Source organism: Leopardus geoffroyi, chromosome A3 (genome assembly GCF_018350155.1).
Source record: "Leopardus geoffroyi isolate Oge1 chromosome A3, O.geoffroyi_Oge1_pat1.0, whole genome shotgun sequence".
Lineage (NCBI taxonomy): Eukaryota > Metazoa > Chordata > Mammalia > Carnivora > Felidae > Leopardus > Leopardus geoffroyi.
The window spans coordinates 31,608,161-31,633,636 of NC_059336.1; the positions used below are offsets into that span (position 1 = coordinate 31,608,161).

Genomic DNA, 25,476 nt, shown 5'->3' on the forward strand with positions numbered 1-25,476 from the left:
TGCAGCTTTAATGAACTGCGTTATTACTCACCAAGGAAGAGAAGGATTGAAGCAGTCTTTGCTAATGGATGTAGATGAGGTGGGTGACATTCTCCTTTGCCCTCCAGTGTCCCAGTTTGGAGGATACGTTATATGGTCACCCTAATGACAGGATCCATTATTAGGTGGATGGTCAAACTGGGCAACCCACTCACCTTTGCCTGGTGTTGTAGCAGAGCTTCCTAAACTGGCCAGCTTCCATCTTCTTGTGGACCGTGCTTTAGGATGAAAAAACTACAGAATGTAGCTACATTACATTCCTGGTTGTTACATTAAAAATTTCTTTGTATGATGCTGTAAGACATCATGTCATTTTTTTTTTCTAAAGGAAAACCTCTTATATATTCACAAAGCATATGTTGCCAGTGCGACTCTCAAAATTCCAGTAATTCTGGAGACTGTACATTCCTTTTGAATTTTGACTAATGACTTGAAATTTATCTAATGATTCTGACCTCCTCCCAGTGTTATTTGGAATGTAACTTGAAAATTTCCCCATGCATTGTTTTGTTAAAAATGCAAAATCGGGCACCTGGGTGGCTCAGTCAGTTAAGCTTCCTACCTCAGCTCAGGTCATGATCTTGCAGTTCGTGGGTTTGAGCCCCACGTTCGGCTCTGTGCTGACAGCTCAGAGCCTGGAGCTTCCTTTGGATTCTGTGTCTCCCTCTCTCTCTCTGCCCCTCTCCTGCTTGTGCGCGCTCTCTCTCTCTCAAGAATAAATAAACATTAAAAATATTTTTTTAAATGCCAAATGGATTTTTGAGACATAAATATACATTTGTTTCTTACATAAACATTGACTGAAAACCTCATGTTGAAGATCATGTGCATTGTTTGAAGTTTGCATATTAACAATCTCTGCCTATGTTCCCAGGCAAACACGAACTGGGGAGGGTTCGCAGGGTGTGCTTACTTAATACAGTCTCTTCTTCCGGCCTGCAGAACACCTCACTTCCTCCCAAGGCAGGCGGCACCAAGCCCATCCAGTTGCTAGTCCTTCTATGGCAGCCCAGAGTTCTGTGTCACCATTTGATGTCCAGTGGTCTCACTGGGTCTGGTGACTACGAACTAAAAGTTATCTTCCATCCCTCTCTCCTTCAAGGACAGTTGGGACAGGAGGAAGGAGGCAGGATAATCCAAATAAGTTTTCCCATTTGGACAAGGAGAGGATGAGGAAGACACATAGCAATGTCTTGGCTCACCTCTCTCCAGACTGGGAATTTGTCTGAGACTCTGTTGTGCTTAGATGGGGCCTGTTGCGCGATAGACTTCATTTTAGGTTGAGCGGTTAGGGGGTGGGACCTCCTAAATGCCATCCACCATCCCTTATGTCAGATCTCAATCCAGAACCCTCCAGGGTGGTGGAGGGCAGAGGGGTTCTACTTTCTCTGCAGCCTTCCGAAGTGTATACTCTTGTCTACACTTTGTTTCATTTCCTCCATCTTAGTTCTTCAGTCTACTTTGTTATCCAGAAATTTGTTAAAATCTCACATCCATGGATGGTCCCAGTCCCCTACTATTTCTGCCTAAAAGGCCATGGTTTTATTCCTTACTGTGCTTAATGACATTCATTTCAGTGGGATATTGAGGTCAAAAGGCATGCGCTCTGTCTGCTTTTACCAACAGGAAGTTTTCAGTTTTGAGAGACTGAGTTGATCTTACATTAGAAGCAGGCTGTTGCAACCCTTTGTTGTTCTGTGTTGGGGGCGAAGGATAAAAATGGTTGCTCTTGACTGATGACACCTGTGAATTCCGGGCTTCTGCTCTTGACATTAAGAAGGGCAAGAGCTGACGAGTGACCCTAGGAAGGGCCTGTGTTTGGCTGGAGTTGGCTGGTGGAGGAGATGAGACTGGGCAGGGGACCAAGGAAGAGTCAGGAGAGAGGTGTGCTACCAGATCCTGAAAGAACAAGTTTTTGAGAAAAAAGAAACACAGCTTTTCAAGTAGATCAAGTCGAATGAGTAGTAGACAAGGTTTTACCTTGCCACCATTGTTTCCCACAATGGTCCAAAAATCCTTTCATGGAAGATGGTATCTCAGAAGGTGATGGGGCCTAAATTTTTCTGAACTGCAAACTTGTATACGTATATACAAATATAAAAGCTTTATACGTGGCCCATTTAATGGATTTTGTTAAACTCTTATAATATTTATTAGCTTCTATTATCTTATGAAATAACCAGTACTGTGTGTGTTTATAACCTATTTCTTTAAGCATTACCAGAAAGTCTCTGGCTTCTGTACCAAAAAGTAGTTGCTGCCCTGTTAAGCTACACGTGACTGAAAACCAAAAATGATAGTGGCTTAAACAAGACAGAAGTATAGATACACTTCTTCCTCACACAAAAGAAGTCTGGAGGTGGGCATTCCAGCAGCTTCACAGTGTCAAGGATTCAGGTTTCTTCTCATCTTGCTGTTTACCATCATGAGTCGGGTGACTTCCACCCCTGGTACAGGATGGCTGCTGGAATTGCAGCCATCACATTCGTATTCCAAGAGGAAGAAGGGAAGAAGTCCTTTCCTGTAAGGACTCTTTCTAGGAAATGCACTATTTCTGCATCTATCCCATTGGCCAGAACTCTCACATGTCCTTGTCTGGCTGCAAGGGAAGCTGGGAAATGCTCCCTCTTGGTGGTTGTGTGCTTGACTAAACCTTGGGGTTCCTATTACGATGGAAGGAAAGGAGAATGGATGTTGGGACAAACGGAGAACTGTGAGCACTTCCATGGGCCTGAAGATGCCTATGAAAAATTGGCAGGCATTCTACATAGCAGCGAAGAAGCAAAGCTGTGGGAAGACGAAGGTAGAGAGTAGAAAAGTCCAGTGTTGGTGGCTCAGGGTCTCCTCTGGTGGTGGTAGACAGCCGAGTCACTGACAGCCAGGCAAGGAGAAAAGAGGGGCTGTTTCACAGGTGTGGGAATGGGAAAGAAGGGCCAGGGGATCAAGCACAAGGAGCTGCCTGCTGCTTAGTGGGAGAACCGTCCAGGCACGGGCCTTGGGGATCTATTGGTGAGTGGTCCATAAATGTCTGGCAAACAAGAGTAATATCCAGAAAACTCCCTGCATCCCAGTAGTTCCCAACTATGTCCAGCAACATTTTTCTAAAGGTAGAGAAAAAAAACAGGCTCTCAGTTTCATACCCCTCCTCTAATTTATATCTTGTGATCTCTCTATAGGGCAGAGCAGTAAATGTTACCTAAAATGACAATCTTCTTGTTCTTTTTTTAAGTTATCTCTATCCTCAATGTGAGGCTTGACTTCACGACCCCAGATCAAGAGTTGCATGCTCTACCGACTGAGCCAGCCAGGTGTCCCTAAAATGATGATCTTAATTCTTACGAAATTGTACCTGTTCAAGATAGCCAGCGGTGGTGCTGCTTTAACAAGATGGTTTCAGATAAAAATGATTATTGCACATGTAGCCTCTTTCCACCATGGCAGCGGAAATGTATGTTCCCTAGATGTTGGAACAGTCAATTGCTGGAAATCCTGGCAGGGCTGTCTTGCTACCTGAAGGGCCTAACAAGCATGCCATGGTTAGGGTCTTAGTGCGACAAGGCAGTTTTCTTTGGAGAAATGAATCAGTTACTAATAAGTTCAGTCTTCAAAATAATAATGGTCTTCTAAATAAGAGGTCATTGGTGGAAAAATAATCAGTTGAGAAGGGGTCCCATTATGTCGCATGTGTAAGCAGGCTCAGGGGGACTGACGAGCCAGCCTGCATTCTGATTGCCTGTAGCCAGTTTTTTCCAGGGGCTTACCTCCGAAGGCATAAATCATGAATCTTTTCTGTTCCCTTCCACTGTAGGTGTATAGTGTCCCATCCTACTTTGAGTATGAGGGTAGTCGTAGAAGCCCAAGGACCTTCTTCCCTGGCTAGTTTAAATAGAATCTCCCACTACAATCTGCTCTGTGCCGTGTTGAGACTGATGTCTGTCATCTCCTATAGTGTTGGGCGAACAAGAGCCACATGGGCTTTGTTTTCTTACAGGGATGTCAGCCAGACTCTGTTTTCCAGAACAGTTGCCATTTCTATCTTCTGTCTGTTCCATAGAGTTCTCTGTACAGAGAATTTTCAGTTTTCACATAGTGGTCTGCTGAAAACACGCCATGGCAGAGTAGCTATTTTGAGCACTTCTGACAAAGGGCCATTTCTTGCAGAGATATCCGCCTTTCCTAGAGGCTTTTTATCAGACAGGTGGCATCTCATCGTTCTGCTTGAGGGTCCTGCTTGAGTCCTAGGAGAAATGGTTAGACATCCTGTTTCCTGGATCTCAGGAAGAATTATCTGGAGTGTTGGGTTTGGCATTCTAACACGACTCTTACATTTCTCATTGGTCTTAAGGTATCTAAAATAGGAGCTCTCTGTCTTCTCTGCACTGGGCACAGCTCTCCTGCCACAGCCCCTCGTCCCCTGAAAATGTACACCTGGGCAGAGTTTGTCTCCACCCCTTCTTTGTCAGGAGCACTTCTCAGCTGTTGAGCAGCGGTGTTAAAACCACTGAAAGGTGAGAGCCTTAGCAGCTTTGGCAGTCCCATGCCTTACTTATTCCCAGGCACAGCTTCCAAACCAGTGCCATTTCAAGGGACGTCCACACAGCAGCCAAGTTCATTGGGGCTGGGGCTGCCGCGGGAGGGGTGGCTGGCTCTGGGGCTGGAATTGGGACAGTGTTTGGTACTTCTATCGTTGGTTATGTCAGGAACCCTTCTCTGAAGCAACAACTCTTCTTCTGTGTCGTCCTGGGCTTTGCCTTCTTGGAGGCCATGGGGCTCTTTTTCCTGATGGTGGGCTTTCTCACCTCCTTTGCCATGTGAAGTAGCCGTCTCCACCTCCCATAGATCTTTCTCCTGAGTCTCATCTGCCCTGTATGTTCCTTTTCCTATACCTCCCCAGGCAGCCTGTGGAAAGTGGTTGGCTCAGGGTTTGACAGAAGAAAGACAAATAAATACTGTATTAATAAGATTTAAAAAAATGTCCAAAGTACGAGAATGAGCCACTATTTGAAGTTGAAAACAAAGACTTTTAGTGTCCAGGGGACCAAAAAGGGGATGGGAAACCAGGATGTTTTGAGATTTTTCAGGGCTCCCCCTTTTTCCAGGGAAATTTGGCCTGGGATGTCCATCTTCATTCGTCACAGATCTCTCTTAGCTTTGATGAGTTCAGTATAGATGATGTGGTTGTGGAAGCTGACCTCGGGGGCTGGTTGTTTTGGTTACTTTTGAAGAATCTCATGTTGCCTCCTATGGTCATCCGTGTGGGATTCTAGGGCTTGCTCATCATTCTGAAGTGTTCAGCACTGCCTGGGCAGGGGCGGAGGAAAGTCTTGTGGGGTGGTGACATTTGAGCTGGAGGAGCAGGAATGTGTCTGGAAAGATGGACCAAGAATGAGTCAGGGGTCCCAATGGGAAGGCCTTGAGGGCCAGACCAGAGAGTTTAGGGGGAAGCCAGTAGAGATGTCAGCACAGAGGAATTGAGAGGCTTAGATGTATCCATTTAGTACTTTTTTTAAATTATGGAAGCAATACTTGTTTGGTGGAAAATGTGGAGGTGATGAGAAAATATTAAAAAATTTAAATTACCTTTAATTTTACTACCCAGAATGTAGTTGCTGCTAACATTTTTATCATGTCCTGCTAATCTTTTTTCTCTGGCTGCTTGGTGTTTTTCCCCTATTTTCGTTAAGTAGATCATAGAAATTGTTTCTTATAATGGTGTGATGCACATCCTCGTGTAAATGATACATTTCTCCAGATACTCATTTTGGATATAGTTCTCATCAAGGAATGGCTAGATCAGAGGAGATGTGAATCATTTAAAGGCTCTTAATATGTCTTTCCAAATTGCCTTTCAGAAAGGTGGTACTAATTTATATTTGTGTGAGCCCTATGTGAGTGTACTGGTTTTCTCCAAGCCTCGTTCACAGTGAATATTCTCTTTATTTATTCACCCTGATGTGAGAAGATGGCTTCTATGGCCATTTTCTTTTTTATGTCATTGATTATTAGTGAGGTTAAATAAGTACACAGGTTATTTGTATTTGGCAAATTGTCTCTCCTGATTTTTTTCTGTTGGCATGGCCGTATTATGAGTTGTTTTTTTTTTTTAATAGTTAAGGGAGCTGAAAGAGCTAAAGTGATATTGTTCCTAAAGGATTTTTTTTTTTTTACAATGATGGTTTGTTTTTCATAGACATGGTGCAGTGATCACCTGGCAGGTATTTGAGGGCCAGGGGGCGCTGTTCAATAGGGCTGTGATGTTATTATACGGCCTGACTGATCATGCAGCGACCAGCTGGCCACTTGTATGTATATCTAAAGGCAGGCTTCCTGGATTATAAGTATTGGTTGCAGGATGCCTGGGTGGCTCAGTTGGTTAAGCGTCTGATTCTCGATTTCGGCTCAGGTCATGATCTCACAGTTCGTGGAATCAAGCCCTGCATCCGGCTCTGTACTGACAGCGTGGAGCCTGCTTGGGACTCTCTCTCTCCCACTCTCTCTGCCCCTCCCCTGCTCACACACACGCACTCTCTCTCCCTCTCTCAAAATAAATAAATAAACTTAAAAAAAAAAAATGTATTGGCTCCGATTTTACAAGGATGAGCTAAAAGGCCCGAAATTCAAGTGAGAATTTGAACCCAGGGAGGCTGAATCTGAGTTCCATGCACTTTGTTTTGCCATTCTGCCTTCCTGGCCTCCTGGTCTCCCCAGTCATTTTCTTCCATGGTTTGGCCAAATTGGCCCTAACACAGGAAGACCTGTGAGTGTCTCAGCATTGGCCAACAGGGCCCCATGGGGGTGGGAGAGTACTTGCCTCACTCTGCAACAGTCTTGGAGAGAGGAAGTGGGGGCAGTGGCCCCAGAGTTCCTTGGGGCCTGCATGCTGGAAGCAGGGGCATCTCAGCACAGGCCCTGCAGGCTGCAAGGAGGCTCGAGGCTACAGCAATGTGAAGCACACGTGGCATAGAGCCCTCATCCCCTGATGCCCACCTCAGCCCCAGCTCCTCTGTGGCACCCTCTCTATTCCTGCACCCCATTTCCTCATCTTCCTTCCTTCTCCAGTCTCCTATGGAGATTGTTCAAATTCTGGGTAGGTGCTGTCTCATCAGCAAAGAAAGTCTCTGGAGTTGGACTCCTTGTCTTAGATTTGTGCAGGTCCCATGAGATTCAGTAAAGGCATGTTGATCTGTCATGATGTTCCCGGCAGGGAGGCAAAACTGACTGTCCCTGGGAGAAGAAAGCTTGAGAGCACAGCTCTCCTGCCGACTTGGTCATAAGCTCCTTGGTTGCTGTCAGACTTAGCTGTCCCTAGCACATATGGTTGTCAGAAGGTGGAGTGGTGTTAAGTCAGCTGTGAAGATTAGCAGCTGGCCAGGCAGTGAGAACCAGGGCTCTGGTTGCAGGAAGAATTTGTTGAGCGTAGTGACTAGAGTTGTTGTAGAGCAAAAAGAAAATATTGGCATGTCAGGATTTATTTCTAATACTGAAGTGCCACATTATGTTAACATGACGTGTACCCCTTTCAGGAGTAGCTTGACTTCTGGCGCCATATTTGATTTTATTTTTTGTAGACCCAGTAAGTTTCAATCCACAGTCTGAAAAACACCTACCTTATTTTATCTCCCCAATACCCCTGAGACAAGAATTGTTTCTTTCTTATAGGTGAAAAAGCTGAGGCCCAAAAGGTGACGTTATTTCTTCTAAGATCACACAGCGTATACTGGTTCCCCCTTTCCCCGTGCCTCTGAGATCTCTTCTTGAGATAGACTTGTTTCTTTGGAAAGTCGGTTGCAGCCTTTTTGTTTTTGTCTAGTTTATCACTCCCTCTTACTTGTGTTTACAGGATTGATATTCATTATTAATGTAGCCTTAGTGAATTCCAGTATTCTTAAATACTGCGAATGTTTTTGTGAATATGAACGGTATACATTTGCTCACTGTTTTGGAGGTTGTGTGGTTTGGAGGCTGTCATGGCATTCATCCTCTGCCTCCCCCTAATAGAATGAAACTCTGCTGGTGTATAGATAGCATGCAGGTATGACAGATGAATTAGACTGGGTGTAGACAGCTCCTCCCTGTCACCTGCCACAAAGCACTGTGCTGACCTGCATTTCCTTCTCTCTGTGTAGAAGCCTACAGATAGATAATTCTTCTCACCCCATGTCTCCCTCAGGAAACTTACCTGCAGGGCCTAAGTGTCATGTGGTCCTGTCATTCTCAAGCCTTTCTGATTGAGAGATTATTGCTCCCAGCCACGACCTCTTGGAGTAAATGCTCTGAGAGCAGTAGGGGCTGGTGTCTAACAGCGCATGCCTAGAAGTCCTTGATTGGGCACTGAGCCTGAGGACCCTCTTGAGCTGTGAATTACTCACGCCCTGTGTCCATTCTCAGGTCAGGCCTAGTTCTAAGAACCTGGACCATCTGAGTTCTCCATCCTTGATAGAGTTCTCTGGGAGAGTGGCAGCTTGGAAACACTCTCAAGACAGGTCTGCAGCTAGCCAGTGGCCTGATAATGAGGGAGGATACTCTGGGATTCAAACTTAAGCATGAAGCACGGGGTCTGTACTATTGGGGCAGGCGGCATCTTTATTCATTAGCCCCTGAGTCCTGCCCAGCCAGAACAGTAGAGATTTCAGGTGTTGAAAACAACATAGCTGGCCCAAAAATGGAGTCACTTTCGCTAAGCATTACATCACCAAACTGAAACTTAGTTTTGGCTCTTGCAGAAATGGAATCTTTTTTTTTTTTAAGAATACCAAGCAGCCTTGGTCTTTTTTTTTTTTTTTTTTTTTTTTCAACGTTTATTCATTTTGGGACAGAGAGAGACAGAGCATGAACGGGGAGGGGCAGAGAGAGAGGGAGACACAGAATCTCGGAAACAGGCTCCAGGCTCTGAGCCAGCAGCCCAGAGCCTGATGCGGGGCTCGAACTCACGGACCGCGAGATCGTGACCTGGCTGAAGTCGGACGCTTAACCGACTGCGCCACCCAGGCGCCCCGCAGAAATGGAATCTTAAACCAGTCAGAAGTCATCTGATAGCACCAGTTAGGTAATCTGCCTTATAGACCCCTGTTGTCCCCTAAAGGAAAACGATCTCACAGTAACCAATCTGCTTGGGCCTAGCGTGACTTCCTTATTCCTACTCCCTTCTGCCTATAAAAGTCTTTCATTTTGTACAGCTTGTCAGAGCTCCTTTCTGTCTTCTAGAGGGATGCCGCCCTATTCAAGAATCATTCAAAAAAGCCAATGAGAGCTTTAAAATTTACTCAGCTGAATTTTTTTTTTTTTTTTTTTAACGAAGGAAACCTAGAATGATGCCCTGTTAAATAAGTGTCCTCGTTGCAGAAGTGCATAATAATCTTTGGGTAGAAGATTTACAATCCTGAACATTAAAAGCCATTTTTTGTTGATGAAGTAGGTACATTTTGGTTATTGAAAAGTTTCACTGTGGATTCGCAGATTTCTCCTTAATGCCAGATTACTGAGGTGTTAGAGTTTATTCATCAAACCTCAACTGTCAGCTGAGACAGAATTGAGTGGGCACAAGAGCCAGCCTGTCCACAGTGCAGAGACCGGAGTGGCCGCCACAGCTGCACCTGTTGCAAAGATGGTGAGTGATTTTCTTGGTTGTTGCATCTGTCTGGGGCAACAACAAGTTGGACAGGGGCTTAGCTTCTAGAAGCCCGAGCTGCAGGAAGCAGGTATTTCCCTTTTGCAAGATTGCTGGACAGGAAAGCCGTCAGTAGCTGCTGGAGATTATTTTCTCATTCTCCTACCACCTTTATTCTCTTGGATGTTTGATGCCTCATCCTTAGGACATTCTTAAAAATTTCCCATTCCTTCTACTTAGGGAATGTGCAAATCTGGGGGAACACAGTGAGACAGGACCATTTCGTGCAGAGCGGCTGGTTATGTGAGAAGTTATGCTTGCTGTTTTAACCTACAGAGTCAGAAACGGAGAACTGTTTAATTGTTCCTTAACTTGTCATCTTCCCACTCTTCCTTTCTGAAGAAACCTGTACTGGGGACCTCGGATATATCAGACAGTGTTGTAGGCCATGGGGATGTAGCAGTGAATAATTTCTTATTATTCATTTTTTTTTTTTTATGTTTATTTTAACTTTTGTTTTTTGGGGGGGAGAGTGAATGGGGGAAGGGCAGAGAGAGAGGGAGACAGGATTTGAAGCAGGCTCTGTGCTGAGAGCAGAGAGCCCTATGAGAGGCTCGAACCCATGAACCATGAGATCGTGACCTGAGCTGAAGTCGGAGGCTTAACCGATTGAGCCCCCCAGGCGCCCCCCAAAGTCCCTTCTACATGGAGTTTGTACTCCAGCGGAGGCAGACAAATGTGTAATAATTTCAGGTGGTAGCAGTGTTATGAGGAACAAAGTGGGTGTTTTTTTAATATGAGGGTAGTATTTTGAAGTGTTAGTGTTGGAAGGGCCCTTCCACTAATTAGTCCGATCAGCTCAAAGGACAAATGTGTTCTTACTCTTCCTGGAGCATTTCCCATTGTTCAAGGGAAATGTGCACAGACCTACCTTTTGTAGGGCAGGTCTGAACCATTCAGAGCTCTAAAAGGTTTTATTCTGCCCACTTATTCATTATTCCTGGCAACATTATGACTGTCTGGAAATATAGCTCATTGCCACCCTGGGTTTTATGGGCACCCCCTGGGGCCTTCCAGTCATTTTAACCTTTGGGAAGGGTGAAAATGCAACCCTGTTAGTCACCAGTTGGATTTGTAGCGCTGTAGCTCTAGGGTGGTCTTCCCCAAAGAAATGCTGGCCTGCCATGATTCTAGGCTTTGTAGATAAAGGTTGATGAATTTGATGAAAATTCAGTGAGTTTTTAAAAAAACACTTATGTAGCTTTTACCAAATTCAAGGCAAGGAGCATTCAAGATAAAGATGAATAGTGCAGTCCCGATTTTTGAGGAGTTCGAAATCAAATCAGATTATGCAAAGTTCCCTCTTGACATAAATACACTTGGGCAACAAATGGTGTGAGAGAGGTGTAAGTAACATCCTGTAGGAACTTTATTTGTAGGAGATAAAGCTGGTGGGAAGGATGGGCTGTTTATTTCCTGGGGCTCTTCTAACAAATTACCATGAACTGGGTGATCTGAAACAACAGAAGTTTATTCTCTCACTTCTGGAGGCCAACAGGCTGAAATGAAAGTGTTGGCCGGCCTGTACCCCTTTCAGATCTAGGGGGGATCCTGTGCCTTGCCTCTGCCCTGCTTCTGGTGACTATTGGCATTCCTTGGCTTTTGGCCACATTGCCCCTCCTCTCTCAGATTTTTCTCTGCCCCTCTCTTATAAGGGTACAAGTGACTGCATTTAGGGGCCAAAATACACCTCCTTTCAAGATCCTTTATTCAGTCACGCCGTTTGCTATATGAGGGAATATTTACTCTTCTGCAATGTAAGGTAATATCCACAGGTTCCTAGGAAGTCAATTTATATTGAGGGAGGGAGCATTTTTTTATTCCTACTACAGATGAGAATCAGGGAAGACCTTCCTGGAGTCTCGGTGGCTTCTAAGATGGGATTTAAGGGATGAGCAGGGAGGAGAAAAGGCAAGGAGCAAGGGAGAGAAGGAAGAGTGGGATGTAATCAGGGCCAAAGTGTAGTTAGTTGTGTTTGGTGGGAGCATGTGGTGTGTGCAGAGTGTGGAGGCCCCGGAAAGGGAGGCAGTTGGTCTTTAATTCACTAGGCAAAGATGAGTGGAGGCGGGGTGTGATCAGAACTGTGCTTCATGAAGATCAATCTGGGAGTGTGTGCAGAATAAATTAGAGAAAGGAGGAATTGGTGGAGAAAGCAATTGAGAGACCAGCATAGTAGAGAGAGGTTGACGTGCAGACTTCAGCAAGGGTACTAGCAGTGGGAATGGGAATAAGGGAAGACCCTGTAAGTGAGAAGGTCACACAGTTTGAGAACTGATGAGGTGAAGGGTGGGTGGGGGGTGTTACACAACAACAGTTCAACTAAGTGAATTTTAAAGACTGAATTGGCTTTTCTTAAATGATTCATGAATCAGGCAGCATCCCATCTAGCAAATAGAGGGGAGCTCTGAGGAGTTGTATAGAATGGAAGGGTTTTTTTGGGAGGGGGTGCGGGGGAGAAAGTTACTAGCTAAAGAAAAGGATTGTTCCAGGCAAGTGGGGAGAAGCTGAAGGTCTTCTCATGCAGATTACTTTTCTTCATTTGGGGGATGAAGAGGACCATGTGGCATACTTACTGCCATTGACCAGAACTTCCTGACTGCACAGTTAAGACTACCATTTCTGTGGGAGGTTGAAACTGCAATTAGATTAGGTATTAAGCTCTGGTATGGGAACTTGGTGTAAGTGACACCATTTGGGGTCTGTAGTTTTCAACAGGGGGTTGGAGACAGTGATGAGGATGTGCTTCCCATGGAGTACATCTCAGGTTGATTAGGGTATTGAAGGAAGACAGAAGAGCTTGTGTGGGTTGGAAAGGAGGTGATAAGTTTGGACCTATTGAGTTTGGGGTGCTGGTCAGACGTGAAGGCTGAAGTGTAGTGCTGTAGCTTGGGGGAGGGGACACAACTAGTGTTATGGAGGATGAGTCCATAGAAGAGAGGCTGATGGCAGTGGAGTGATCATTAAGGATATGGTGTAGAAATGCAACCCGCATTTAGGAAGTGTGGGGAGGAAGAACAGAAAAGGTGTGATTGGAGAGGAAGAAAACTAAGATGGTTTTAGTTATAAATGCAGGAAGCTGCTCAAATTTGATTAAAATGGAAAAAGGAATCCATTGGCTCATGTAAACTTAAAGACCAAGGGAATTCTAGCTTCAGGTCTAATTTAATCTGGGGTCTCAGATGTCACCAAGCCTTGGTTGCTGTCTTTCACATTACTTTTGTTTTGAGGCTTCACATGATTGCAAGATTTCCCAGCAGATGGAAGTCCCATGGACAAAGTCATGCCTTCTTCCTTGGGGCTCCAGAAGAAGTACAGGAAATCACTGTGATTAGTTTGTGTGTCCAGTGAAAAACATACAAACCATGACCCAAACATATTTATCAATATTATCAAAACATACTGGCTCTTGAATGAGATCATTTTGTCAGTAGACTAATGGTTTAAGGCATGTACAGTGGTAAGTAGTAGGAATTTGAGAATTGCTGGTAGGGATGGATGATTATTTTGTCCAAACCAGGGTTCTCTTTGTATTGAGCCAACAATTATGAGATTTCCAATATTGTTTTTCCCTCTCTGGGGCCAATTGTTGGGTATCTCTGGTCACTTTTCCCAAATTATCGTTTGGGAGAACATCCTTTTGGAACATGACAGAGGTTAGGCCATTAGTTTCCTTGAGCACAGTGTTTTTGGTGGAAATACCAGCAAGGTGTTTAATTTGGCCTTCAGGGAGTGAATCTGGAATGCACAGTAATCTTAACAGTAGCCAGAGCAACCAGCAGAAGTATGGCATCTGATAAATTTTGGACATAGGAACCATACTTGATTTTGTCCCCATTGCAGGTAGGGACACCTGGTTATTTCCGTAACATTCCGAAGTCACGAGTTACCCCAAAGGCATAGCAACTATCAATATAAACATTTACTGTTTTACCTTGGGCTAAGGTATAAGCTCAAGTAAGGGTTTATAACTCTGCCCTTTGGGCTAAAGTAGCTAAAGGTGAAGGTGCTGCTTCAGTGGCTTCAGAAGGAGTCGCACTAGCATTCCCAGCACAGGATTTACCATTTTCACCCTATAAATAAGAACTATCAGCAAGCCATGAAAAATTTGCATTGGTTAGAGGAGTTTCCTGTAAATTTCACGGAAATCAAAAGGTAATCTGTCAGTGTTAAGCAGTCATGAGGAGTTTCATCTGAATGCAAAATGTGGTTTTGGAATGGAACCGGAGTTTGAGCAAACCGAAAAAAAAAAAAAAAAGAGAGAGACTTTATGTCTCTTTAAGGCCAAAGTGTTTTTTTTGTTTTTTGTTTTTTTTTTTGTATTTTTTAAAAGATATTATTATTTTAAAGTAATTGCTACACCTAGTGTGGGGCTTGAACACAACCCCGAGATCAAGAGCCACATGCTCCACCGACTGAGCCAGCCAGGTGCCCCTAAGGCCAAAAGTTTGAACAGGTGAATGCTGTCTCCTGTGAAGAGGTTTGAGAAAGGGAGCAGAGAAGCAAGTCATGTACATATTGTAACCAACCAGAGCTTGCAGAAAACTTTATATCTTCCAAATCAGTTTTTAAGGTTTGTAAAAAGTTAAGAAGGATTATCTGTATAACCCTGGAGCATTACTGTCCAGGTATAGTACTGTTCTTCCCAAATGAAAACAAGAAGATACTGGCTGTCCTTATCAACTGGAGACTAAAAATGCACTGCATAGAACAGTTACAGTAAAGAATTTGCTTTCAGTGTAAACAGATGTCAGTGTGTGGGGGTTAGGAACAACAGGGCACCGAGGGATAATGTTGTTATTTATTGCTCTGAGGTCCTGGACTAACCTCCATTCTTGGCTACTGGGTCTTCTCACAGATAAAATTGGGGTATCACAGGGACTAGCGCAGGGGATAATAAGGCCCTGAGTCCATGGTGCCGTATTATGGGCTTGATGCCTTAAAGGGTTTCTTTTTTTAATATACTTTTGGGGAGAGGTGTTGAGGGATCTGTTTGAATATTGATGGGAGGTGCACTGTGAATTCTGCCAGTATCAGTTGAGGAATCTGCCCATAAAGGAATCTATCCCTCCTGATCCAATAGGGATAAGTGCTCAGCGTCCCCAGACTCCTTTATAGTGACATTAGAGATGGAGCAAATAAAAGATGTTGAAGGATCATTTAATTCACCTGGTTGGCAATTTGTTTTTAAGTTTATTTATTTTTAAAGAGAGAGAGGGTGAGAGGGTGAGAGGCGGGGAGGGAGGGAGGGAGAGAGAGAGAGAAGAGAGAGAGAGAGAGACCCAAGCAGGCTCCACACTATCAGTGCAGACCCCAGTGTGGGGCTCAGTCCCACAAACCATGAGATCATGAGTTGAAATCAAGAGTCAGTTCCTTAACCTACTGAGCCACATAGGTGCCCCGTGGTGATTTTGATTCTAGAATTATTTTTCTTTTGGGAGAAATTCTGGCATGATACTTTCCTAAGAAATCTTGGCCTAGTAAATGAATGGGGTAGAGAAATTAAGGAAAAAAGGATGGGAATCTCAAAGGGCCTAAACGGGAACAGGTGCAGAGACAGGGACCTGTTGAGGTTTATGAGAGACCCCCACTATTTGAACTGTTTTCATGCTGTGAGACAGGACCTACTTTATAGCAGTGCTGTTGAGCCCCGAGAATGCAGCTCTGGGGTCACTAAGACAAAGAGATTCATTCTTAGTCTGGAGAGTGGTTTTTCCAAGCTGATTAAGAGGGAGAACTGGGGGGAAAAAAAAAGAGGGAGGACTGGGAGGAGCCCCTGTAGGTCCTCAGAGTCCCGTCACTAGGAATTAAGAAGACATTGGAAAAGCTGGCTAGAGGGCTGAAGGCTTCTGAAATGCTTACTGTTTGTAACCATCTTTTTTCCAGTGCCCTGGCCCTTTGCAGTGATAGCAGAAAGCCAGGGGGTTTTGGTCTGTTAGGGCCCTTCATTTGCCAGAGTAGAAAATTGAGACGGGGCACCTGGGTGGCTCAGTCGGTTAAACATCCAACTTCAGCTCAGGTCATGATCTCACACTTCGTGAGTTTGAGCCCCGCATCGGGCTCTGTGCTGACAGCTCAGAGCCTGGAGCCTGCTTCAGATTCTCTGTCTCCCTCTCTCTCTCTGCCCCTCCCCTGCTCATGCTCTGTCTCTCTCTGTCTCAAAAATAAATAAAAACATTAAAAAAAAAACATTAAAAAGAAAATTGAGAAAATTAGTGGTTATTCTTTTTTTTAATTTTTTTTAACGTTTATTTATTTTTGAGACAGAAAAAGACAGAGCACGAATGGGGGAGGGGCAGAGAGAGAGGGAGACACAGAATTGGAAGCAGGCTCCAGGCTCTGAGCCATCAGCCCAGAGCCTGACGCGGGGCTCGAACTCATGGACCGCGAGATCGTGACCTGAACTGAAGTTGGACGCTTAACCAACTGAGCCACCCAGGCGCCCCTAGTGGTTATTCTTTGAGGTGACTCCTCTAGCGTGTGAGAGAGCTGGTTTGCCAAGCTAGCTAATTCTGGAGTGGACACAATTTCCCATTTCATGCTGGTCCTTTAAAAGATCTCAGTAAACAGAGTTAAACTACCCAGGTGGATTCAGCCTCTAAAGGAAGACCAGAATCTTCTTTATAGACAAGCTGATTATAATGGTCATGAATAGGTTCATCAGGCTTTTGTGTGCAAGCCTGAGTTTTGTTCCTCAATCAGCAGGCTTGGAAAAAGCTACTGTAATTGCCCAGTGAAGATTTCCAGTGACTGTTCTAGCATCTTGCCAAAAGTTAGGGGTTTATTTCTCTAAATCCTTTAGGATGTTCTCATGGGGTTAGTTTCATCCCACATTAGGCCTGGTTCTCACCAACAAGCACATGGCCTGACTGATACAAATCTGAGAAAGCAGGGTGGTAAGTTAGAGTAACTATGTTAAATTCTCTAGCAAACGTGGGTCCCGAGTCACTTTAGGAAACTCTAACTCTGGCTTGCAGTTTGGCCTTGGTCCAGGCAGCATAAGAAATCTGGGGTTTATTCAGAATTTCAGAAGACTTAACTTTAAATTTTAATCTTTTTTAATGTTTGTTTATTTTTGAGAGACAGAGTGTGAGTGAGAGAGGGGCAAAAGAGGGGAAGACACAGAATTCGAAGGAGGCTCCAGGCTCTGAGCTGTTAGCACAGAGCCCCATGTGGGGCTTGAACTCACCAAGGATAAGATCATGACCTGAGCCAAAGTCAGGCACTCAACCAACTGAGCCACCCAGGTGCCCTGTTTTTTAAATTTTAATTTTTTAAATGTTTATTTATTTTTGAGAGAGAGAGAGAGAGACAGAGACAGAGACAGTATGAGCATGGGAAGGGCAGCGAGGGGAAAACACAGAATCCAAAGCAAGAAGACCTAACTTTAAAGAAGCAGGTTTTATTGGGTTCAGAAAAGGAGAGAGTGGGGAGAAGTTCAGAGGAAAAGGGAAGTTCAGTAAAAGGGTTAGTATGGGAGGGGGGTGATATAGAGAAGGTAGGGACTGAACACAAGACACATCCTGAGACACAAAAGACAGGAAGGGAAAAAGGAAGCCACAGAAGCCCTTCCCCTCCACCCCGTTTGCTTTCTTCCACTAGTCTAGAAATTGTATTTTGCAGAGCAGCAATTTGGGATTCCTGGTAATGTTTGGAAGCTTCAAAATCCCAAAAGCCTATTCAGTTTTGACAATTTTAGAGCCATGGCTATCCAATTCAGTTTTGAGAAAGTAAGTTTAGGGAGATTGAAAGTTCTCCATGATGGCCATTGAAGTTCTAAATTACTTTTAAGTTGGTCCATTTAGTTAGAAAAAGAAGCCACAGAAATCATTTTGACTTCTTTAGATGATTTGGTTGCCTCAGTTAATTTAGAAATAGTGTTTTTGCAGAAAGGCAAACTTAGAATCTTGAAAATGTTTGGGGGTCTCAATCTTGAAAATGTTTGGGGGATGCCAATTAAAATAGGCATCCCAGGGTGCCTGGGTAGCTCAGTCGGTTAAGCATCCCACTCTTGATCTCAGCTCCAGTCTTGACCTCAGAGTCATGAGTTCAAGCCCCACGTTAGGCTCTGTGCTGGGTATGAAGCCTACTTAAAAATAAAAAATAAAATAAAATAAAATATGCATCCCATTGAGTTCTGTCTCTAAGGAGCCACAGTTTTCTTTTCTTCTTCTTTTTTTAATATCTAAGTATCTTTTTTTTTTAAAGATTTTTAAATTTTATTTTATTTTTTTAATTTACATCCAAGTTAGCATATAGTACAACAGTGATTTCAGGAGTAGATTCCTTAATGCCCCTTACCCATTTAGCCCACCCCCCATCCCACAACCCCTCAGTAACCCTCTGTTCTCCATATTTAAGAGTCTCTTCTGTTTTGTCCCCCTCCCTGTTTTTATATTACTTTTGCTTCCCTTCCCTTATGTTCATCTGTTTTGTATCTTAAAGTCCTCATATGAGTGAAGTCATATGATATTTGTCTTTCTCTAATTTCACTTAGCATAATATCCTCTAGTTCCATCCACGTAGTTGCAAATGGCAAGATTTCATTCTTTTTGATTGCCGAGTAATACTCCATTGTGTGTATATGTGTGTGTGTGTGTGTGTGTGTGTGTGTGTATGTATGTATGTGTATACACATACATACATACACACACACCACATCTTCTTTATCCATTCATCCATCGATGACATTTGGGCTCTTTCCATACTTTGGTTATTGTTGATAGTGCTGCTATAAACATTGGGGTTCATGTGCCCCTTCGAAACAGCACACTTGTATCTCTTGGCTGGGTCGTAGGGTAGTTATATTTTCAATTTTTTGAGGAACCTCCATACTGTTTTCCAGAGTGGTTGTATCAGTTTGCATTCCCACCAGCAGTGCAAAAGAGATCCTCTTTCTCCACATCCTTGCCAACATCTGTTGTTGCCTGAGTTGTTAATGTTAGCATTTTGACAGGTGTGAGTTGGTATCTCGTTGTTTTGATTTTTATTTCGCTGATGATGAGTGGTGATGAGCATTTTTTCACGTTTCGGTTGGCCATCTGGATGTCTTCCTTGGAGAAGTGTCTATTCATGTCTTTTGCCCATTTCTTCACTGGATTATTTGTTTTTTTGCGTGTTGAGTCTGATAAGTTCTTTATAGATTTTGGATACTAACCCTTTATCTGATAGGTCGTTTGCAAAGATCTTTTCCCATTGTGTTGGTGGCCTTTTAGTTTTGCTGATTGTTTCCTTTGCTGGGCAGAAGCTTTTTATCTTGATGAGTTCACTTTTGCTTTTGTTTCCCTTGTCTCTAGAGACGTGTTGAGTAAGAAGTTGCTGTGGCCAAGGTCAAAGAGGTTTTTGCCTGCTTTCTCCTCAAGGATTTTGATAGCTTCCTGTCTTACATTTAGGTCTTTCATCCATTTGGGGTTTATTTTTGTGTATAAGAAAGTGGTCCAGGTTAATTTTTCTGCATGTTGCTGTCCAGTTTTCCCAGCACCACTTGCTGAAGAGACTGTCTTTATTCCATTGGATATTCTTTCCTGCTTTGTCAAAGATTAGTTGGCCATATGTTTGTGGGTCCATTTCTGGGTTCTCTATTCTGTTCCATTGATCTAAGTGTCTGTTTTTGTGCCAGGGAGCTACAGTTTTCTAATTTAATTCAAGAAAACAAGTTTGGGGAGATTGGAAGTTCCTCATAGTGGCCATTGGTGCCCTAAATTACTTCTCATTAAGTCAGTCCATTTGGTTATAAATGTGCATATGTAGGGACCATAGTTTTTAAATATGAAACTCACTGGGGTCCCAGAAAGGGGGCATCCTCAAAGCATTTTGATGAGTGGAATCCATTTCTTAGAGGTTTTTCTCTAGAGCACAGAAAAAAATTCCTAAAAACACAGTTTCAACAGGAACAACTTTGTTCCAGAAGGAATCAGACCAGAGGCCAGCACAGTTCCAACAAGAAGTCTGACTCTGAAAAGGAGTCAGACTGAAGGCCAAAAGAGTATTCTCATAAGAAACAGGCCTTAAAACTGATCTCAAATAAAGCCTGGAGAGCTTGGACACAAAGTGGAGCTTGAAATCTAGGAGAAAACTTACCTTCACACTCCAGAGTCAGCAAGAGAGCAGTGAGCCCCTTTGGCTCTGTGGGTACCGGCATCTTCTACCCACCAGCCTTGGAGTTTTGGGGGATCTTTTCTGGATCCCACTTCTTACCACCAAGTAATGTTAACATTAAAAATAAAAGTCATTTTACCAGTGGAAATGGGTTTACTTGGGAATAACAGAGACATGCAGTCAGACATAAGCAAGCTACTGGCAAAACCACAGACAAGTCCACAGAACAAACCAGAGGAATGGTCTCTTATAGAGGAGATGGAGGGAAGGTGGGAAGGCTGTTACAAACAAAAAGGCCATTGGAGTAAACGGGGAATTCAAAATATGGTGGCTTTTCATTGACTGAGTTGGGACTTTTTCTCATTGGCTGGGCTGTTGCCGGGGAGGAAGAGAACCTTTCTTCCTCCTGCTGAGGTAGTAAAGTAGTAGTGATTTGACTTGCTGACTTGCAAACTAGTCTCTTCTTATTGGGTCTGCCCTTGACCAGGAGTGGTAGGGCATGAGAGCTTCTCCTGCTGGCCTCCTGACTTCCTTGTGAACGAGGTTTCCTTTCATTAGTTTTCGCAAACTGATAGGCATCTTAGAAAGATCCCTGGCTCTGAGTGACTGCTGAGATATGAAGGATAGATTTGAGATCTGTTTTGGCTGTGGAGTCAGCAGGATTTGGGTTCATTGTCTTTCAGTTGCAAATAATCATGAAATTCATTAGCGTAAATCATTCTCTGTCCTCGCTTCTCTGTGCCTTTCAGGTGTATGGTCATCCCAAGGCTCTCACGGAGATGCAAGCCAGTGCTGGTAGCACCTGATTTCCTTTTTCCTCAGGCTAGGGAGGGAAAGAAAGCTCAAGTGGCTCTCCATGGTCTTCTTACCAGATTCTGGAGCTATAATTCGACTGTACCATCTGAGGCCAAGTGCCCACTCTAATAAAATAGCCATGGCTTAGGCTGGGGGTAAAAATGCCTCTTCAGGAACCTGTCACTGTGAAAAGGGGGGTGCAATTAAAATAATTAGCTTGTACAGGCTACTGTGTGCCATCGAGGAGGAGTGGAATGGATTTTCAGAGGGAGCCAACTGCTGTGTCCAGTACTGGGGGAGGCTGAGGAGAGAGAAATTAGGCATGACTCCCAAGTTTCTGGCTTATGCAGGATACAGATTGTGGTGTCATCAACTTGTCAGCAAGGTGAGGCCTCAGGATCAACAGTTTTGAGGACAACATCTGTAGTTCTGTTCAGGTAGTTACGTTTGAGATGCTTATGAGAACTTTTTGGTGGAAATGCCATGAAGTATTTGGAAACAATAGTTGGGTCTGGCAGTGGGGGAGGGGTTGAGGTTGGCAATATAAATGTCAGAATCTTTGGCATGGAATTAGTAATTAAAGCTAAGGGGTTGGATGGTAATATTTAGGGAGAGAATGTAATGGGTCTAGAATTGGACCAGAATTGGTCCAACATGTAGAGGTCATGTGGAGGGAAAATAGCACAGAGACTGAGAAAGAGCAGCCAGTCAGATGGAATGAGAACCCAGAAGGTAATGATGGTGGAAGCTAAGAGAGAAATGTTTCAAGGAGGAAATGGTCAACTAGATCTAATATTTAATATTGCCAAGAGGTACAGCAAGATGAATACTGGAAAGTCCGTCCAATTTGGCAGCATAGAGGCTATTTACTTCATGTGTTAGAAATTGAGACCGTGTTGCTTTTCTCTGCTGAGGTACTGGATATCTCAAAGTCACTTGCAGTTCAGCGGTGACCTTTTTTTTTTTTTTTTTTAATTTAATGTAATTAAAAGAACTTTTTTTTTTTGAGAGAGAGAGACAGATTGTGAATAAGGGAGAGGCACAGAGGGAGGGAGACAAGAATCTGAAGCAGGCTTCAGGCTCTGAGCTGTCAGCACAGAGCCTGATGAGGAGCTCGAACCCACCAGTGCAAGATCATGACCTGAGCTGAAGTGGGACGTTTGACCGACTGAGCCATGCAGGCGCCCCTAGCGTGTCTGCATTCTAGCCAGCATGAAGGAAGAATAGTAGAAGTGCACACAACTGCTAATGACTCATTGGCCAGAATTGGAAAATGTAGTCCTGGTTCTAAGCCCAGATAAAAATCAGGGCCTCTGTTACAATGTCTTAGGAAAGAAGAGAAGATGGACAGCGGGGCTACAACCCGGTGATACTTCATGTAGTGCTTGTTAAGAGCACAGGAAATGAGTTGCTGAGTCACCCAGCTATTTGCCAATTCAGTAAACCCCAGATCCTCTCTGACACCTTATGCAGATGTGGTAAGACCTGCTTTCTGTCTTCTCTGTTGTGGGCCCCATGCCAGATATTGGGGTACTGTGTTGAGGAAGTCAACAGGAGACCACGCTGTATGGTGTGCTCTTGAGAAATGACAGGGGGCCACTGGGGCACATAGGCAGTTAGGGAAGGTTTGGAGAGAAAGGGATCTCTTAGCCGAGATTCAAAGGCTAAGTTATAATTGACCAAAAAGAAGAGAAATAGGCGTCCATAGAAGTGATTTGCAGACTGCTCTGGGTAGGAGCAGAATGAACAAAAGACCTAAAGGTGACAAAGTACAGCTGACTGTACTTCAGAATGGCCTCGAGGAATGAGGCTGGAAGGGTGGATAAGACTCGGATCTCAAAGTGGCTGGTACAACCATCTCAAAAAAGTGTAGATCTGTTCCATAGTTCAGTCTATCCTTTAGATTACCGGAAGTGGAAATTGCTCCATTTACACCGGTGCTCCAGAGGGAGTTCACAATAGGGAGCGACGTGATCAGATTTTCTTGGTGCAGCATGAAGAGTAGAGGGGAGGTAGGAGTGTACTAAAGACTGAGGGTGAGGTGGCCAGTTGAGCTGCTGCAGGTACTCAGCAGAGATCGTACTGGCTTGAATTAAGGGAGTGCCAGAGGCGACAGGAAGTAGATGCCGCAGAAAGCCTTTTTGGAGCTGGCATTAACAGACTGGGTGATAGATAGTTCTAGGGGCTGAGGGGGGAGCCACGAAGGATGAAGGTCGCATTTCTCACTTGAGAATTCAGGAGAAAGGAAGTGGTTTGGCTTTGGACACGTGGAGGATTTTAGGTGTGGTGGGGACATCCAAGGGGAGACATCTAGTACATTTGGATGAATGAATGTGAAGCCCAAGGAGAGGCAGTTGGAGGCATCAGAGTGAACGAGGCTACTCATGGAGAGTGGGTGGTACAAGAACGAGAGCCTCAGAAGAAACCTGGCAGAACCCCCAAATTAAGAGCCAGGAAGAGGAAGCTGCCAAGGAGAAGACTGCCTAAAGGAGGCCTGGCTAGAGAGGCAGCTGGGAAACAGGAAGGATGTGCTGCTTGGAAGCAAAGAAGGGGTGTGTCTCTTGCATTGGCTGATGGAAGGGAGGGACTGGGCAGAGGACAGAGAGTGCAGGGTTTAGTGATTAGGTCATTGGTGAGGGGAGAGCGCTTCAGCAGAGTGGCTGGGCAGGCAGGGCAGGTGGCTTGCCATGGTTGAAGAATCATGCGGTCAGAGAGGGGAATGGGGTGTCCGCAGCTCTTGCCAAAGGTTCGTTTGTGAACTAGGAAAGAGAGTGCATTGGGTGGATGAGCTGTCAAAAGCTTTTTATTGTTGAGACTACTCACCTGCTTGTAAGTAAGGGCCTGTGATGAGGGGGAGGAGAGGACTCAAGAGGGAGGGAGAGAGGTCAGTGGTGTGAGGTCTCAGAGGAGGCCGTAGCAAAAGGGATGGTGCATACTTGGGCGTGTGTGCAGCTGTCCTGGGAATGACTGTCCTTCAAGGGATGTGTTCTCTGCAAAGGTCCCTGGAGCTCCTTGTAAGAAGTGTTGTCTGGAGGTGAAATGGTTCATAGCCAGAGTCAGGTTTTAAAAAGCTGAGTCTCCCATGTACACGTTGTTCCATGTCCTTTCTCTGAGGTCTTTGGTCTGGGGTGCAGTCACCTGTAGAGGTAGTTTAGGTGAAGCAGTCCATCTGGAGTAGCTGAGTGCATTTTCTGTAGATCATATTATTAATAGTCTTTTGGAGGACAGGGGATAGCCATACTGGGGATGATTGTGAACTTGCAGAGTAGGACTTCTCTTTCTTGATCTTTTGTTCAAACAGTTGAACTTGTCAAATAGGATTAACATTAGAAAAAGCTAGAAATATTTGCTCTTCCTAACACCACACACACACACACACACACACACACACACACACACACACACAGAGCTACTTGGCTTTCTCAGTGAGAGGGACACTTAGGTCTCTGATATTAAGGATAAACCTGTCTCTGATAGTTTCTTTCCCGGGGATGGGTCTGTAAGTGGAGGAGTGGATTGCCCTGGCAGCTGCCACAGGGTTGAAAATGATGGCAAGCCCAATATTTAGCAGAAAAGTTAGGCTCAGCCTGATGACTTTCTTCTAGGGCAAGGTTTGTGATTTGCATCTAAAGCAGTGCAAAACATAGTTTGTGTGAGTTTGGAGTCACCTAGTAAATGAAACTTGTGAATCTGAATGCATTGCCAGTGGAAAGGGCAGGGTTGTTGGAAGCATAACCAGCCAGTGCACTGAGCACTACCTTTTAATGAAATTTCTCTGAAAATGAAAGAGAGGAGAAAGGGCCTAGTGGATGGTACCACTTATTTTCTTTCCTTAGTTTTTTGCTCCTTATGGGCAAACGTGAACAGAATATTAATATATTTTCTTTAGCAAGGTACAAAACCGAGTTGGCATCTGGTAAAGAAATGGGGTATGAGGTGGGGTGACTACCCTCTGCCTGGAGTCTGGTCGATACAATGCCAAGGGCTCCTGTTTAGCTTGGCCACAGCCACACTTTTTTTTTTTTTTTTTTTTTTGGTCAAGCTCTGACCATCACCACTTGTGGGTGTCACTGTGGATTCTTGAGGAATAGCAACGTCAGAGGGTGGGCCCTGACACTAACTGACCACCAAAAAGGAGCCTCAAAAGGACACTGCCTAGTAAGCTTTTGTAAGCCCAAGGCAGGCCCTCAGGAAATACTGGGAATTAGGAGGGAGTGGGAAGAGGTAGGGTTGTCTACTTAGAGAATAACAATGAGAATGAGTTTTTTGAGTGCTGGTCCCTCCCCAGGCCTGGAAACTCCAGGCCTCCGCCCCAAGGAGCTTCACCTCCCGCCCCGCAGCTCCCCACAGGCCCTCCCTCACTGCCTTGTCCTTTGTTGAAAGAAGGTTCTGTGCTGTGCTGTTTTGAGCCTTAGGTCAGGGCTGGGGTTGCTTTTGAGCAGTTGTGGGTGCTGGAAGGCTGGTAGGGGAAGCCTTTTGAGCGTCTATTTCTCCAAAAATGTCAACATGTCTTAGCTGAGCCCTTGGTACCCAGGACATTACCTCTGTCCGTCATTAGACAGACTTTCTGCTTTCCCTTCAGGGTCTAAGTGAATCAGAAGGGCCTAGGAGGGAGCTTTTTTCTTTCCTTTTGAAACATTGTTTTGCTTCCTGTTTACATCAGCATCACAGGCCCCTTGGGGACTGGCTAAGGGACTGTGGAGGATGGCTGTTGATTGAGATCAAATTGGAGAGATAGGCTATCCTCCACTTAGCCTTTGTTCTGGGCCCTTGGGTTGAAAAGGAAGGAGAGGCCGCCTGGGAGCTGGGCTGAGACAGTCTGAAGCAACAAAGCGGTCTCCCCCTGCTGCCCTCCTTGCAGGGAGAAGGCCAGAATGGGA

At 44.6% G+C, this 25,476-nt stretch overlaps 2 protein-coding genes across 2 annotated transcripts in view; both read left to right on the forward strand.

Moving 5' to 3' along the window:
- Positions 1–25,476, forward strand: part of CDS2 (CDP-diacylglycerol synthase 2) — a 56,732-nt gene that overhangs the window by 10,759 nt on the left and 20,497 nt on the right. The gene's annotated exons all lie outside the window — the stretch shown is intronic.
- On the forward strand, positions 730–5,002 carry LOC123580473 (ATP synthase subunit 9, mitochondrial-like). Its single transcript, XM_045445235.1, is given in 2 exon segments — positions 730–4,733; positions 4,736–5,002. Coding segments are annotated over 2 exon segments (276 nt in total). The 5' UTR covers positions 730–4,576; the 3' UTR covers positions 4,855–5,002.